Source organism: Microtus oregoni, unplaced genomic scaffold (genome assembly GCF_018167655.1).
Source record: "Microtus oregoni isolate MIOR12 unplaced genomic scaffold, Mior012 000000F_ref0000247, whole genome shotgun sequence".
NCBI lineage: Eukaryota > Metazoa > Chordata > Mammalia > Rodentia > Cricetidae > Microtus > Microtus oregoni.
The window spans coordinates 14,333,386-14,349,270 of NW_024543059.1; the positions used below are offsets into that span (position 1 = coordinate 14,333,386).

The 15,885-nt window shown below is 46.2% G+C and overlaps 1 protein-coding gene and 1 pseudogene across 1 annotated transcript in view; both read left to right on the forward strand.

The window, feature by feature from the left end:
* The window catches only part of Iqgap1 (IQ motif containing GTPase activating protein 1), a 90,322-nt gene that overhangs the window by 35,517 nt on the left and 38,920 nt on the right, over positions 1-15,885 (forward strand). The window contains exons 3-9 of the mRNA XM_041663679.1: positions 1,914-2,070; positions 3,505-3,582; positions 5,967-6,043; positions 9,662-9,729; positions 11,700-11,813; positions 12,329-12,507; positions 14,061-14,145. Coding sequence (XP_041519613.1) covers positions 1,914-2,070; positions 3,505-3,582; positions 5,967-6,043; positions 9,662-9,729; positions 11,700-11,813; positions 12,329-12,507; positions 14,061-14,145 — 758 coding nt within the window. The remainder of the gene's footprint in view (positions 1-1,913; positions 2,071-3,504; positions 3,583-5,966; positions 6,044-9,661; positions 9,730-11,699; positions 11,814-12,328; positions 12,508-14,060; positions 14,146-15,885) is intronic.
* Positions 7,694-8,395, forward strand: LOC121455959 (annotated as a pseudogene).

Below are 15,885 nucleotides of genomic sequence, written 5' to 3' on the forward strand. Positions count from 1 at the left end.
ATCCCCCCTCGCTACAGGAAACTTGTCAGCGTAAGCATTCATCAGGACTGCTTTATAGCTGTTGGAGCAGGGAAGGCAAAGAAAAGGTCACCCAAGTCTGGTCTTTTATTTTCTGTTAGTCCAGTAACCTCAGAGAAGAGGAAGATCCACCTGTGGGAACCGTCTCTGACTCGGGCAGACGAGGCCACCATGCTTTTATCCACAGTTCGCCCGATGGCTCGACATCATACGGAGAAAAGAATAAATGGTTTTTTGTCTCTGGTGCTGTTTCTGGTTTCAGCTGTTGTAAGGCTGTCCCTGTTCATGAGAACCCACGTTAGGAGGTCAGCTAGGGTTGCTAGCAGCTGCTTGTCAGAGTTGCTCATTTCCTTCCTTCCCTGCTGGTTTTTAGTACAGGGTCTCTCTGCATAGCCTAGACTGTCCTGGAACTCAGCGTGTTGACCAGGCTGACCCTGAATTCACAGAGATCCACCTGCCTCTACCTCCCAAGTGCCGGGATCAAAAGCGGGTGCCATCATGCCTGGCCATCCACTATGCTGGGCTGTTCCACATCCTTCCCAGCAGTATAACATCAGGAAGAAGATAGTGTGCCGTGTGTTCTTTGTCTACAGCTCTCTCCACCCCGGCAGCTGCCGTTCTTTTCCACACTGTTGTCCTGATCTTTAGGGTTCAGCAAAGGTTTAGTTTGAATTTTGTGGCTGGCAGATTGATCGACAGTTTAGTTTCCATGGCGATTCTTTTGGGAAACTTGCCTCTTTTTTTTTTTTATTCTAATACTTGAAAGTCAGAAGCAAAGCTTGTTGTCATTGTGTTCAGTAGACAAGCAGAAGGTTCTCTGGTTCATCCATGTAGCCATCCCTTATTGCCTACTGTGTGTCGGTCAGTGCGAGGTTTACTAAAAGAGAGTAGACTTGGAAATGAAACGGAGTGGCTGGTTTGTAGTATCTGAGTGGGAAAAGGAGAATGGTTATCTTTCCTGTTCTTAAGAAGATTAGGAAAACTTGTATTTAATGTGTGTGTGGGTGTATGAGGTTTATTTTATATGTATGAGTGCTTGTCTACATGTATGTATGTGTGCCATGTATTTGCCTGGTGTCCATGGAGTTCAGATAGGGTTTTGGATCCCTGGGACTGGAGTTACAGATGGTTGTGAGCTGCCATGTGGGTGTTGGGATTGGAACCCAGGCCCTCCAGCCCCTATCATTTTAGTGTTGAGGAGATACTGGGCATTGAACTTAGGACTTAGAGCCTGCTTTGTAAGTACTGTGCCTCTGAGCTACACCCCCCTCTCTCTTCTGCTCTTAATGTGAACTTCTGTGGGTACAGTCACACTTAAAGACTCATTATTCCAGCCTGGCAGTGGTGGGGCATGCTTTTAATCCCAGCACTTCGCCTTTAATCCCAGCACTCCGGAAGCAGAGGCAGGTAGATCTCTGAGTTCTGGTGAGTTCCAGGACAGCAGCCAAAGCCACACAGAGAAACCTTGTCTTTGAAAAAAATAAAACAAAAACAAACAAATAAAAAAGGGAAGGGAAGAAGCTTGTTATTCGCTTTTTCCTTTGGCATTTCCTCCTTTTGGGATTTTAGCCAATTGAGTGTTTGGAAAGCAACCTTAGTGCAACCTTCGTGTGCCTAGCAAGTCACTGTCCTGAAAAGTGACAGTGACTAGGACAGTGGCTTCAATTGAAAATGGGGTAACGAGGGTTTAAGAGGTAGAGTTGGAGGTTCCTGGAGCAGCCTCACCCTGGTGGCCAAGGTGGCATTTGACCTCGGCATTTAAGGTTGCAGTTAACGTGTCTGAGCTGGGCAGTGTGGCTGTGTGGAATGTGTTGAAGAGTGTTGTTGCATTTGGTTTAGGAGGATAGAAATGAAAATCCATAAAAAGCTTCTGACCCTCGTTATTCCTTGTGCAGGTGGATGGAAGCATGCCTAGGGGAGGACCTGCCACCCACGACGGAGCTGGAGGAGGGGCTTAGGAATGGAGTCTACCTTGCCAAACTGGGGAACTTCTTCTCTCCCAAAGTGGTGTCCCTGAAAAAAATCTATGATCGAGAGCAGACCAGATACAAGGTGGGTGCCTTGCTTGGTGCTTAGATTATTTTGTGTGCATGAGAGGGGTTAGCACACTGGTTCTGTGTCTGTTCTGAACGAGCCCAGGGTGACAGGGAGTAGTGCAGAGGTGGGCACAGCTGGTGACATCATTAGCTGTGCATTTCCGTTGCATGCTTCTGACAGGTCTAATTTTCTAGAATTTCTCAACCCTGGATTTTTTTTTTTTTTTTAATTCTTAGAAAGTAGAGGAAGTAAGCAGGGGAATTACCACCGATAGTCTCACTAGACCTAGGCACTGACGTGTAACTATAGCGACTTTGGGAAAATTCTTACTTCAGTACTGGAGTTGGAGATCCAACGGGAAAGAGACTTCCCGAAAGCACAGGTAAATGAATGGACCGATTCCTGTGTCTGAGGCCGTGGAAAGGGCAGTGGGAATTCTGGGAGGACCAGAGTCCCATCTCCAGAGCCCCTCACAGGAGCTTGCCACCGAATTCCTGTCCATGAGGCAGTGGAGGACCGCATAGCCAGAGTGAGTGTAAGGGGTTGACTTTCAGGGCTGGGCCCAAAACCATATGAACCCAACCACAGACTGTGAAAATGGTTTCTATGTTTTATACTGAAATTCAAGACAAGGGGGTATAGATTCTCAGCCAAAGCCACTATCTGTATGAATTATCTGAAACGAGAAAGATTTTACTCTGGCCTATAGGGCACAGTCTGGTCATTTGCTCCAGTCCTTCTGGGCCATGGTAGCCATCATAGTAGGGAGTGGAGCAAAGCTCATGAGGAGCTTCACCTCGTGCAGGCTGAGAAGTCAGGGAGTAGGAGACAGAGACTGAAAGGAGAAGGGCAGGGGAGAAGAGAAGGGGAAAGAGGAGGAGACAGACTTAGAGATGTATCACCAGTGACCCTCCCCCACCCCACTCTGCCAACGAGCTGTGAACTCAATCAGTGGATTAATCATGGATGGGGTTCCCACCTCACATTATAGCCACCTCTTTGCACTGTTAGCTGGGGACCAACTCTGTAACTTGGGATAGTGGAGGATATTCTAGATATAAACCATGAGATCCTAACAGAAACAGCTTCACCTTCTTCTTCTTCTTAAGACACGGTCTTGATGTGTAAGACAAGGTCTTAATGTCTGGTTGGCCTGGAAGTCACCATGTAAACCAGGCTAGTCTTGATCTCATAGATCCAACCTGCCTACCTATGTTTTCTAAGTGTGGAATTAAAGGTAAACATCACCATACCTACCTAGAAACTGAGTCTTGGGTGCGCAAGGTTCTCCGGGAAGTTTGTAAATGAGAGGCAGGAGAGTGTACTTTCGGATACTGGTGTGTGAGTGTAATGCCCCAGGGAGGGGTCGTTGTGGAGACTCACGGGGAGTTACAAGAAGAGTTTATGTGGTATTTGCCACAGTACCTAATACTCTGGTGTTTCTTCCAGGCTACTGGCCTACACTTCAGACATACGGACAATGTGATCCAGTGGCTGAACGCCATGGATGAGATTGGATTGCCCAAGGTAACGTCCCTGGTGTTCATATCATCGTGGTATTAATGCATTTACATTCAGCCTATAATTGGTTCTCCACACCAACCAGTCATCTGTCCCTCCATCCTTCCTTCACTCTCTCCCTTCTTTGCACCTTTCTTCACTGTTTGTGAAGTAGTGGCTCAGGCTCAAGCTGTAGCCCAGGCTGGCTTTGAACTCACAATCCTGCCTCAGCTTCCAGAGTTCTGGGATTATTGGGACATAACAACATGCTGGCTAGGTTTTTTCTTCTCCTTAGTGATAAAGGTTCCTTTCAGTTTGACTTAGGAAAAGAATTGTATTCTTTTTCTTTTATATTTCTTTTCTTGTATGTCCTTCTTACACACAAATGGGACATTTCCCCCAGCGGTATTTATTTTGACAGCATCAGTTGTAGGTTTGCATTGTTCTGTGTGCTTTGGTTTTTGCACTTTTGCTGAGTGTCGCACATGCTAGGCCAGCAGTCTGCCAGCTGAGCTGAGAGCTACGTGCCTAGCTTGGTTCTTTGGATAAGAGTTTCCTGTAGCCCAGCTTGGCCTTCAAGACCCTCCTGCCCATGCCTTCTGAGTGCTGGGCTAGCAGGCATTGTCTTCCAGGCCGAGCCTTTATCCCGCCCAGTGCATGTCAGTGTGGCTCTGTGCCAATGCTTGCTATAGAACCAGTCGCCATTTTAAAGTGTACAGCAGAGGTAGCACAGGTTTTTTTTTTAATTATTTTTTTATTTATTATATATGCACATGCCATAAGAAGGCACCAGATCTCATTATAGATGGCTGTGGGCCGTCATGTGGTTGCTGGGAATTGAACTCAGGACCTCTTAACCTCTGAGCCATCTCTCCAGCCCATACAGCAGAGGTTTCTACTTCTTCACAATGTTGTAGAGATGTCACCTGCCAGCCTCTGAGCATTCATTCACATCTCCAAGGAATGTGAATGCGCAGTGTTCATTGTTGAGGGGATGGAACAAGGTGTGTATGGTGGCTGTGGTTCTCGTGTGGAAGTGTGCACCTGAGTGCTCTGTCCAGGAGTTTCCTTTAGGATGCTCTTAGCAGGTCGTCTTCTTTTGCCTGCTCGGTGGTTAGCCGTGGACTTTCACAGTCATGGTTTTGGTGTTCTCTTTGGTTATTAAAGCCTGTTCTCAGCAAAGGGGAGATTACTGTTTTCGTGCAAAAATAAAGTAGGTGTGCTCTGAAATGAAACGTTGGTAAGGGACTAGGGGGTAGTTTTTATTTTTTTCATACTTCCCCGTGGAACCCAGGTTTCTGTAATTGAAGAAAGAATAAGAGCAGAAGTAGCTGTAGGGTGGCACAGTGACTAAGTCATGTGGTAATCATAGTGCTAAGCTCCTCGGCGCACGTGGATCCGTTGAGCAGACTCACTTCCAGATCTGAGTCTTTACAAGAGACCAGCTTTAGCCCCCGCTTCCACAGACCAGAGGGCTGAAGCGCCCTCTTTGTCAGGGTATATTTGAGAGATGTCGCTCCCACAAATATCAGGAAATGCATTGCACCAGGTTGCTGTGGTTACTTGGCCTTTCTGTGCGCCTTCTGTTCCCGTTTTCTACGATGTAAAGTGCACGCTAGTACAAAATGCTGCACCTGTGACTTCCTGCCTTTCATATAGCGCTGGCATCCGTGGTCCGTGGCAGTATAACCTCCTTTCAATGGTATTGAAAGTGTGTTTATGTTTGCTGTTGCTAGGGATTTTTTTTTTTTTTTTTTTGGTGGTGACACCAGGGACTGACCCCAGGCCTTCATGCATACTAGGCAAATGCTCGACCCTTTCGCTATATCCTCAGCTTCATTAGTTTCTATTTGCGAGTCTCACTAAGTTGTCCCTTCAGTTCGCTCTGTGTCTAGGCACACCTTGAGGATTCTTCTGACTTAGCCTCAGAAATGTAGTGATACCCTGGACTCTTCCTCCTATCCTCCCCCAATCTTTCTTCGTTTATCCGGGATGCCTGTTCTGTCCGTCTGTGATCACATCTTCCCAGCCTGCTTCTCCAGCTTCCCTCTCTCTCCTCATTCGTCAGCACAGCCTGGGTCCTGTCTCCTGTAGCTTCTCTACAGCGCTCTCACTTTTGCTCCAAAGCTAGGGTACCTCTCTGTGTCCCACTCGCCAAGTCAGTCTTTGAACACGATTGCAATCATCTGACTCCATCCTACATAGCTACCTTGTTTTCTAGTACTTTCTAGAATATAGTCTGCATTTCAGAAAGCTTTAGACTCCTTCCTCCCTCTCTCACAAACACAAATATCCTTGCTATTTTCCTAAAGATCTCTTGCTGAGGTCTTGTCTGTCTTAGTAAAGGTCTTTGTTCTTTTCCAGATTCTTCCAACCAATTCACTCAGTCTCCTTCTTTTATTTCTCCCTAGATTTTTTACCCAGAAACCACAGATATCTATGATCGGAAGAACATGCCGAGATGTATCTACTGTATCCATGCCCTCAGGTAACCCCGACTTCTTGGTGAAATAGGTCGTTTAGGATAACTTCTCAGTCAAGTGTGTCTTTTTGTCCGAGGTCTAAGAGTGAAAGAGGTTTTCCATCAGTTTCAGGGTTTTCGAGTGGAACACAAGGCTATTATCCTTACAGAAACACCTGTGTTTCTCTAGGGAGCAGAGAGAAGGAATTTGTTTATCCCCATAATATATTATTGTTGCAAAAACATGGTATAATCTTTCACTATTGACCTAATGTCTCTGCATCTTAATCAGGGCGTGGTGTCCTTTACTTGGTCATCTAGGCTCTTGCCATTGGTAAGCTGTTCGTTCCACCCCCACAAATGCGATAGGAAATAAAGTATTCCATGGAAAATGGCCTAGTTTCAGGTTCCCACTTTTTCAGATCAGGGTACTGAATAGCAGGAAACAGTCCTGTGTTTGAAGGGAGGGTCAGGGGAGATGAGGATTTACCACTGGTAGCCGGGAATGGTAGTATAATACTTGATCAGAACTAAAGGAGAAGGTTAGGGAGGAAGTGGACATGAAGATTTGTTTGTTTGGGTTCCTCTTGCTATATAGCCTCTAGTATGTGTGCTTATCAGTGTTGATTTTATGAATGAAAGTGTACTTATGGCATGAATCTATAAAAGGCCTGTTATCTCCAGCTGAGTCTAGGTCCTCACACATGGTGAGCACACATTCCGCCACCCAGCTGCCCCGTCTTGGGGTTTTTGATGCAACTTAGGTTGGATTCTTAGTAACACCAGCATCCTTGTGAGTTTGCAGAAGAGTGAATAGCCAGCTTGTGCATCTCCTGTGTTAAGAGCTGAACAAATTCAAATGAGTGTGTGTGAGCCAAACCCTGATTAATTCTCAGCACTGTGATTGGCTTAGCGTGCTGAGGTCTGTGTGTGTTGATAACCTGGTGAGGGCCATACCTACAGTGGCTGAGGTATGTGTGTGTTGATAACCTGGTGAGGGCCATGCCTACAATAGGCATCTGAATTTGGCAGGCAGGGCGGCGAAGCTGGCAGAATCCTTCCCTGCTCCTTCTGTATCCTCTGATGTAGCCTGGGTCCCAAGCCCTCGGTTCTTTGACATGCCGATGGACAATTAACTGTGCCTTCCTAATGATGGGGTCAGGACAAAGGCAGGAAGTCTACTATTGTTCTCTGTTTCTCATGCATATCAGTCTATGCTTAGAAAGCTCACGCAGAGCAGAGTGTTCTGGCTCAGGATTTATAGTTTCTTTCCTCCCGTTTGGTATTTTTCCTATCAAGTGTTGGCAACACTTGATAGTGTGTAGGAAGGGGCTGCCTCAACAGCAGCTCCCAGGGCAGATCCCCCTCACTATTGAGGAGCATACTCTTCCTTTGTACCAGCTGTCTCCCAGAAGCACCCCTGGACTCTGAGGTGTCGTGCCAGGGGTCTGACCCACACCTTACCTATGCTATGAAAGTGCTCTCTCCCTGAGAGGTGTTCTCCCCGCCTCCCCCTTTACCAAGGGTTTTACCTGGCATCATTCCAGAGATAGTTACTGCACTTTGGTTGTAACTAACATTTCATTCTCTTGTGTTTGAATGTTTTTTTTTCCTTTTCCCCTAATATTTTATATTTGGAATTAGAAAGATCAGGTGTTCTAAGTTGTTTGTAGGCCTTTCCCCTGCACGGGAGCCATGGCGCCCAGCCGGAATGGCATGATCTTGAAGCCCCACTTCCACAAGGACTGGCAGCGGCGAGTGGACACTTGGTTCAACCAGCCGGCACGCAAGATCCGCAGGCGCAAGGCCCGGCAGGCGAAAGCGCGCCGCATTGCCCCGGACCCATCAGGCCTATCGTGAGGTGCCCCACAGTGCGCTACCGCACCAAGGTCCGAGCTGGCCGGGGCTTCAGCCTGGAGGAACTCAGGGTGGCTGGTATCCATAAGAAGGTGGCTCGCACCATCGGCATCTCCGTGGACCCAAGGAGGCGAAACAAGTCCACCGAGTCCCTGCAGGCCAACGTGCAGCGCCTGAAGGAGTACCGCTCCAAGCTCATCCTCTTCCCCAGGAAGCCTTCCGCTCCGAAGAAGGGAGATAGTTCGGCTGAAGAACTAAAATTGGCCACTCAGCTAACAGGACCTGTGATGCCCATCCGGAATGTTTATAAAAAAGAGAAAGCCAGAGTCATCACAGAAGAAGAGAAGAACTTCAAGGCTTTTGCCAGTCTTCGCATGGCCCGGGCCAATGCCCGGCTCTTTGGCATCTGAGCAAAGAGGGCAAAGGAAGCTGCAGAGCAAGATGTTGAGAAGAAAAAGTGATGTGCTTTTGGAATATTGCAATAAATTTTCCATAAAGCAAAAAAAAAAAAAAAACTAAGTTGTTTGTAGCTACATAGTGAGTTTCAGGAGCTAGGACTGCACAGTAATACCTTGCCCTCTACCCTCAAAAACAAATTGAAACAAAACTCCACTGATTTTGGTGTTAAATAGGGCCATATTTCCTCACCTTATAATAAGAAAAATAAAAATCTTACATGTTGTGAAAATTGAGTTTAGGTTATTTTGAGCTCAATTTTTTGGCAAACCTGGTAGAATTAATTGAGATTATCTAGATTATTTATCTACGGAGTGTGGTTCTTTTCTGAAGATACCAGGGTTTATGGATTATGTACAGAACTGTGGATTACCCTGTTGCACCTTTTTAAATAATTTAAAAACATCTTATTCTGTGTGTGTACAATGGCACACATGTCTGGGGCAGAGGCAAGTTCTAGGAGTCAGTCAGCTCTTCCACCATGTGGGTCCTGGGGATCGAACTCCCGTCGGCATGTTTGAGGGCAAGTGCCAAACCACCCTCCGGGCCAAAGCACCAACTCCTTCCGAGTTTTTATTTTTCCCCCTGTGTGCTGCTGTCAGTGTCTGTAAGATGCCCTCCCCCCATCACTTCTAATTTGTTGATTTTGATCTGTTTGAGCCTGGTAGTCAACCTGACGCCTCAGGCTTACCGACATTTATCTCAGGATTCACTGGTAAGCTTTGCTGTCCTATCCCTCCTGGAGCTTAGACTCTAGAGTCTCTTTTTTGCTTTGGTTTTGTTTTGTTTTTCAGGACAGGGTTTCTTTCTCTGTGTATCCCTGGCTGTCCTGGAGCTCACTCTGTAGACCAAGCTGATCTCCAACTCACAGAGCTCCACCTGTCTCTGCCTCCAGAGTGCTGGGATTAAAGGTGTGCACCACCCTAAAGTCTTCTTATTCTCTGAAGAAGGAAGATGAATAACACATTCTTTATTTTAAACTTTTAATTAACCTGGATTTAGCTTCTGTGTCAGAAATAGGAATTCCATTGAAGAAAGATTTGCTGTCTGAATCATTTTCCTGAGACTTGTTTAAAATGAAACTTAGGAACACAAGTGACAAGACCTCCCCAGTGACAGAATATCAGGGGTACCGACATCTAATGACGCATTAACTCTGTGCCACAACTGGGACTTGAATTTGAGTCTGAGGGGAATCTTTCATTACATTGTACTACTCAGTAGGCCTCCGAGGGGGACACTGTCTCTGCAGGGGAGGCTCTCACACCCTCTCCTCTGAGGGCCGCTGCTGCACCGCCCGGCCTCACTCTCTTGCACGTCGTTGTCTTCTAGTTTGTACCTGTTCAAACTGGGCCTGGCTCCTCAGATTCAAGACCTGTATGGAAAGGTTGACTTCACAGGTAAGGAGCGCTACAGCCAACGGCTGACTCATGCGGTAATTGCCTGGAAAGTTCAACAATACCTGTCTTAAAGGGGAAGGCCTTTAGAAAGCACTCCCTCGAGGAAGACAATGGAAGCAGACTGCCCTTTAGTGTGGTAGGGTGAATGTGAGCCTGGGAATCGCACACTCTGCTCCTTGGTTTATGATGGAGATGACTGGCAAATTTAGTTTTCTTATACATATTTTTGTATGTGAGTATCAATTATCTGAGAATGGTAACATATAAAGCATAAAATCGTAGGATGTGGAGCTACCATTAAATGCTTCCATGTTGTGAAAAAAGCCTTACGAAGTGAAGTCTCCCTGCCGGCCGGTGCCTGCTGGGGAAAACCAAGGGGCGAGAGTGGAGGGTGAGGCACCTCAGAAATGACAATTCAGTTATTTTAACGTTTAAGCTCTTTTGGCACATGCTTCCTGTGTGTTGTCAGTATAACAAAATGCCATATGGAGAAGAGTTCTGGAGACTGGGAATCGAGAGTCAGACAACCTTGTTGGTTTGGCCTCTGATGAGAGGCTAATAGAGGGCACATACACAGAGATTGTATTACAAGGCTGGAGCCCCCAAAGTAGGTGGGGCCAGGTTCTCTCCGGTGGCTGTGAGAAGTAAAGGCTCTGTCAGAACAACCTCAGTCCTTTCAGAGAGCAGCATCTTCAGTCTCCCACTCGACCCGCCTCTTCTCCATGCCTCTCACAACCCCACTAGCTAGAAACTTCTTAAAAATGATATTTTGAATTTTAAGTAAGCAGTTAAGCTCAAGACATCGTTAGAGCCACCTCTCCCCTTTATAGGGTCTCACTTTGGATCCCTGGCTAATCCAGAACTTGCTGCGTAGCTCAAGGTGGCTTCAAGCTCCCGGAGATCTGCCTGCCTTTGCTTCCCAAGTGCTGGGGTTAAATGCACGCATGCGCCACCACACCTAGCACCGGTGTTGTTCCTACAGACAGACCAGCAGCACACTAATGCAGAGTAGTGTGCTTTTTTTGAAGCAGGGTCTCACTTTGTAATCCTGGCTGGCCTGGAACCTGTGCCAATTCTTCTCCTGCCTCCTGCGTGGCACAGGTCTGCGCCGTCACATGCAACCTTATACTAATTTTTTAAAAACATGATTTTCAGGAGCGGTTTCTTAAAAAGTCCTATTCGCATATCCCTTTGTGGCCGAACATGGTGTGGCGCACCTTTGATCCCAGTACTTGGTGTTTAAAGCGATGGAGGCTTGGGAAGGAAGTGGGCACTGGTAACACTGGTTAAGAGTAAGCAGTCTCAATTGGTGACTATTTTGTCAGCCTTGGAGTTTAAACTTGGTAGGAAAGCTCTTATCTATAATATTTTTCCTTCCAGGAAGCTCATTCACTAGACTCAGGAAAAGGTCAATGTTAGTTGTTTTCTTTATCATTTGGCTTTCTGCCTTAGAAAGGAAATGGAGCAGCAGCTAGTGGTTTGGATTATGAAGACTGAGATAGCGGATTGTGACTTAAGCATTAAGTTCCCTTTGCAGCTCCCACTCATCCATAGATCGCTGTAGGCAGTGCTGTCAGTAGTAGCTTTTAAAACTGCATCGCCAGTGGCACACACGCCTTTAATCTCCGCACTCAGAGGCAGGCAGATCCCTGAATTTGAGGCCGGCTTGGTCCACAGAGCAAGTTTCAGGACAGCCAGGGCTACACAGAGAAACCGTCTCGAAAAGCTATGTCCACTAGGTCTTGTCTCGTAGTTACGTTTGATGCTATTGACAAGAGTAGTGAGCTGATATGTATTGATGACTTCATCTAACAGGTGTTATACTAAGTGCTTCCATCCAGTATTTTCTTAATCTTCCATGAGTCAGAGGCAGAGGCCACTGTATCCCGTCTTGGAGTTGAAGCATCTGACCCTCTGAGTTCTGAGAAGGAGTGTAGCTTGCTTGACTGGGTCTTCATTCTTTTCTGCAGAAGAGGAAATCAACAACATGAAGAGTGAACTGGAGAAGTATGGGATCCAGATGCCCGCCTTCAGCAAGATCGGGGGCATCCTGGCCAATGAGCTCTCGGTGGACGAAGCTGCATGTAAGGGAGCTTTTCTGGGTCGAAACAGAACGAACGGGCTTTGCTCACTGTGGCTAATGCTGTCCAGGGGCTCGGGCATGAGCAGCTTTGCTCTGTAGACCCTGCTCTAGTCTATGCTGTGTTTGTTTGAAAATAGATTATCAATTTTTGTTAAAGACATTAGATAGGGAGTCCTCATTTCAGTGCCTTTTGGGATCTTTTCCTTCTGGTCTTTACTACATAATTAAGAGTGAGCATCTTTTTATAGCAAATACTCTTGGCCAGGTTATTTTATGAGTATTCAGCATGAGTGCAAATTCCAGTGGATTCTAGGTGGAACCGCTGCTCCGTGCATGGGGAAGAGATGGCAGATGGGAGGCCAGGCTGCTCCTCCAGCCCTGCTTGTTAGTTTTCTCTGGGACACGAGTCTTTCTCAGTAATGGCTGGTTGCAATATTGTTTGGTCTGTGGAGTGTCCACCATCACCATCTATAATCTCAATGCGCTAAGCTCTGATTTTGTTTGTTTGTTTTTTAGTACATGCTGCTGTCATTGCCATTAATGAAGCTATTGACCGGAGAGTTCCAGCCGACACGTTTACAGCTCTGAAAAATCCCAATGCCATGCTTGTCAATCTTGAAGAACCCCTGGCTTCCACTTACCAGGATGTTCTTCACCAGGCCAAGCAGGACAAGATGACAAACGCCAAAAACAGGGTAAAAATGCAGCGTCTTCCTAGTTAGCTTATATTCTCCCGTGTTTGGAAATCTGCATTTTAAACGCCACTTTATTGAGATGTAGCTTTTGTTTAGTACAGTGTGCCCATGTTGAGAGCAAGGTTGAGTTCTGATAGATGTGCAGGTGCTTATTCAACGTCCCTGCCAAGAGTTCCTGCTGCCCCTATGGCATCTCCACTTTCCTTCCCAACTCCAGGCAGCTACCAGTCTGGTTTTCTTTTTTTCTTTTTGAGACAGGGTTTTTCTATGTAGCCATGACTGTCCTCATACTGTAGGCCAAGCTGGCCTCAAACTCAGAGACCCACCTGCCTCTGCTTCCCCCTCACCCCAGTGCTGGGATTAAAGTTGTGCGCCACCATGCCCGGATGGCTTACAGTCTGTTTTCTTTATCACTATGTCTTATCTTTCCTAGAATTTCCCATAAATGTAATTGCTTAGTACAAAGTCTTCTGGTATTGCACTTTCCCCTCCCATTTTGCACTTGTGAGTGGCCATTTCAAATCAGTTTGAATAGTTTTCTTTAGAAAGATGATCTCCAAATATGAGTATGGCCCTTCTCCATTAGGTTCTCTGGGGTGAAATGTATATTTTGTTAAAAGTATGTGGAAGTTAGTTGAACAATTCTGTTAGTAGTTGTAGACCAGCTTGAACCACAGATGAGACCCTGCCTCAAAACAAAACAGCCACGGTGCATGCCATTAATCCCAGCGCTCGAGCAGAGGCAGGTGGAGCTATGTGAGTTTGAGCCCAGCCCAGGTCTGCAAAGTGAGTTCCGGGCTGGCCAGGGATTCATAGTGAGACTCTTTCTCAAAACAAACAAACAAACAAACAAGGTTCCGTGAAATGCTCAGCAAGTAAGCCACAAAAGCCTGAGGACTCCAAGTTCAATCACCAGAACCCATTTTAAAGGTGGAAGGAGAGAGCCGGCTCCACAGAGCTGATGTTTGCCGCATATACATGCTATGCCTACCCCTCCAGCATATCCACATACAACAATAATGAGTGAACAAAAGACTTCATACATGCTTATTTCGCCTTTCAAGCCAGTGATTGACATGTCTTGGTTCATTGAGAGGTATTCACATGTCAAATTGAAGGTCTGTGTATATATTTTATGTCTCTTTTTTATAGAGCAGGGACTTGAAGCCCCCAAGTAGACCCTGAATAGGTTTGCAGGCAGGCGATGAAGCTATGCCTCTGCCTGTGTCACCAGGAAGAGGCTCCAAGCCCATTGCCTGCAGAAGCCATCTGCTCTCAGGCAAGGATGCTGGCTCAGCCCACTGTCCTCAGTAGTCAGGGCAGTCTCCCAGTGCTTCCTTCCTGGCTCAGCTCTGGAGGAACCCTTGCTGGGGGTATAAGCTAGACCTGGGTCTCGTGTTTTTAGGTATAGTCATGTAACTGTTGTCATGTACAGAAGATCTGAACTCAGGCGTTAGGCTCTTGGTTTTGTCCTGGCTCGGGAGAAGTGTACACATCCTTCTCCGGGCTATTCAGAGACCTGGCTGATCGCTGCCCCTTTTTCTTATCCTCAGACAGAAAACTCTGACAGAGAAAGGGACGTTTATGAGGAGCTGCTCACACAAGCTGAAATTCAAGGAAATGTGAACAAAGTCAACAGTAAGTCCGGCTCTGCTCTAGAGACCTCAGGGGGAGCCCAGAGCAGCCTCAGTTAGGGTGTGCTTCGTAGAGGCTGTGTGTTCCTGCTATTGTCCTCTGGCAGGTCTCTGTTCGTGCATCTGCAATTGCTTCTGGGGCAGTCTTTTGGACTACAGTTTCATTCTCTTACCCTGTTACAAACTTAAAAAAAATATTTTCTGTCCTTCTCTTTCTTTTTTGAGGGCCAGCAAGATGGCTCAGCAGGTAAATGGTGCTTGCTGCCAAGCCTGATGATCTGAGCTTGATCCCTGGGACTCTCACATGGTGGAAGGAGAGAACTGAGTCCCACTGGCTGTCCTCAGACCTCCACGCTCACACCACGGCACACACACACAAATACAGAAATGTAAAAGTAAAATTTCATAAAAAGAGTAATTGGGACTGACGGGATGGCTCAGCAGGTAAAGACATTTGCTGCCAAGTCTGATGACCCCGCTTTAGACCGACGTGGTGGAAGGAGGAAGCAGCTCCAGCAAGTTGTCTGCCACAAGTGCTCAATGGTGCATGGCCCTCCCCTCCACTAAATAAAAAATGCAACTAAAAATTAAAAAATAAAAAGAATGGAGAGCTACATAAACAATAAATGACAGGTCCTGTCGTTTAGAAATAGCCTCTACATTTTCTCATTTCCTTCAAAATGTGTATTTAATTAAAAACGAGATTCTCTTTTTATATTGATTTCTGTGAAAGTGCGGTACACACTTTTGAGAGGAGTTTCTCTGGACTGCCATTTCATTTTGTTTCTCTTCTGCGGAAGAACCTGCACTGGGTCGTTGTGACATCCAGGCAATCAGCACACTAACCTGGTTGGTTCCCTATATGCTGTTTTGTGAATACGGCCCTCTCTAGGGACGCAGCTGCATTCAGTTCATTTCATGGCTTAAAAAGATTCTGCTTCTAAATTGTTACGGACCTGGGACTGCTCTCTTGTCTCTTTTCCTTGTTTTGGCCTCTCCTTTTTCTTTTCTATGTTGAGTTTAGACTCCAGGGCCTTTGCATGCTAAGTACTGGTTCTGCCAATTGGCTGCCCCAGGCCTGCCCCCTCCACTGGTGTGTCAGGTGTGACTGGGCATTGTGTGGCATTCGGACTCAGGAAATATTAATAGTAGCACCCCTTTGTTAATCGTACCATATAATGTACTTAAATATACACTAAGTAGCATCTGATTGCAAAGTGGTAAAGTTTAAAAGATGCTTTGTAATCAGATGCTACTTAGTGTATATTTAAGTGTAAGTTTACATGAAGTATAATAGAATAATATATAATATATACACTATGTATACTATAATATACTATATATTGCAGTATATAATGCAGTATATAATATGTGTAATATAATGTATATTATCTATGTGGTGTATTTAAGTGGTAAGTATACTGCATGTTTAAGTGGTGAGTTTCCGTGTAGGAAAACCTCCCTGACTGGAGGCTTCTGTCGATGGCTGCACCGAGACTGTGCCGCGCATAGTTAGAGAAAGCCTGGCTATTAACAACATCGTTCTACTCCTTTCATGTCCCTCCACTGCTGTGAAAGCTCCATGATTGTGAGGGATTTTTGTTGGGCTAAAGGAATAACAAGGTCACCAAAAAGACCTTCAGCCACGTTGTGCTGAGATTATCTGCACCCTGCTTCATTGAGGGCCTCGCGTGGCCCTTACCCCCACCTTCACGTGGCTTCCAGGGGTTGAGCTCAGGCCTCT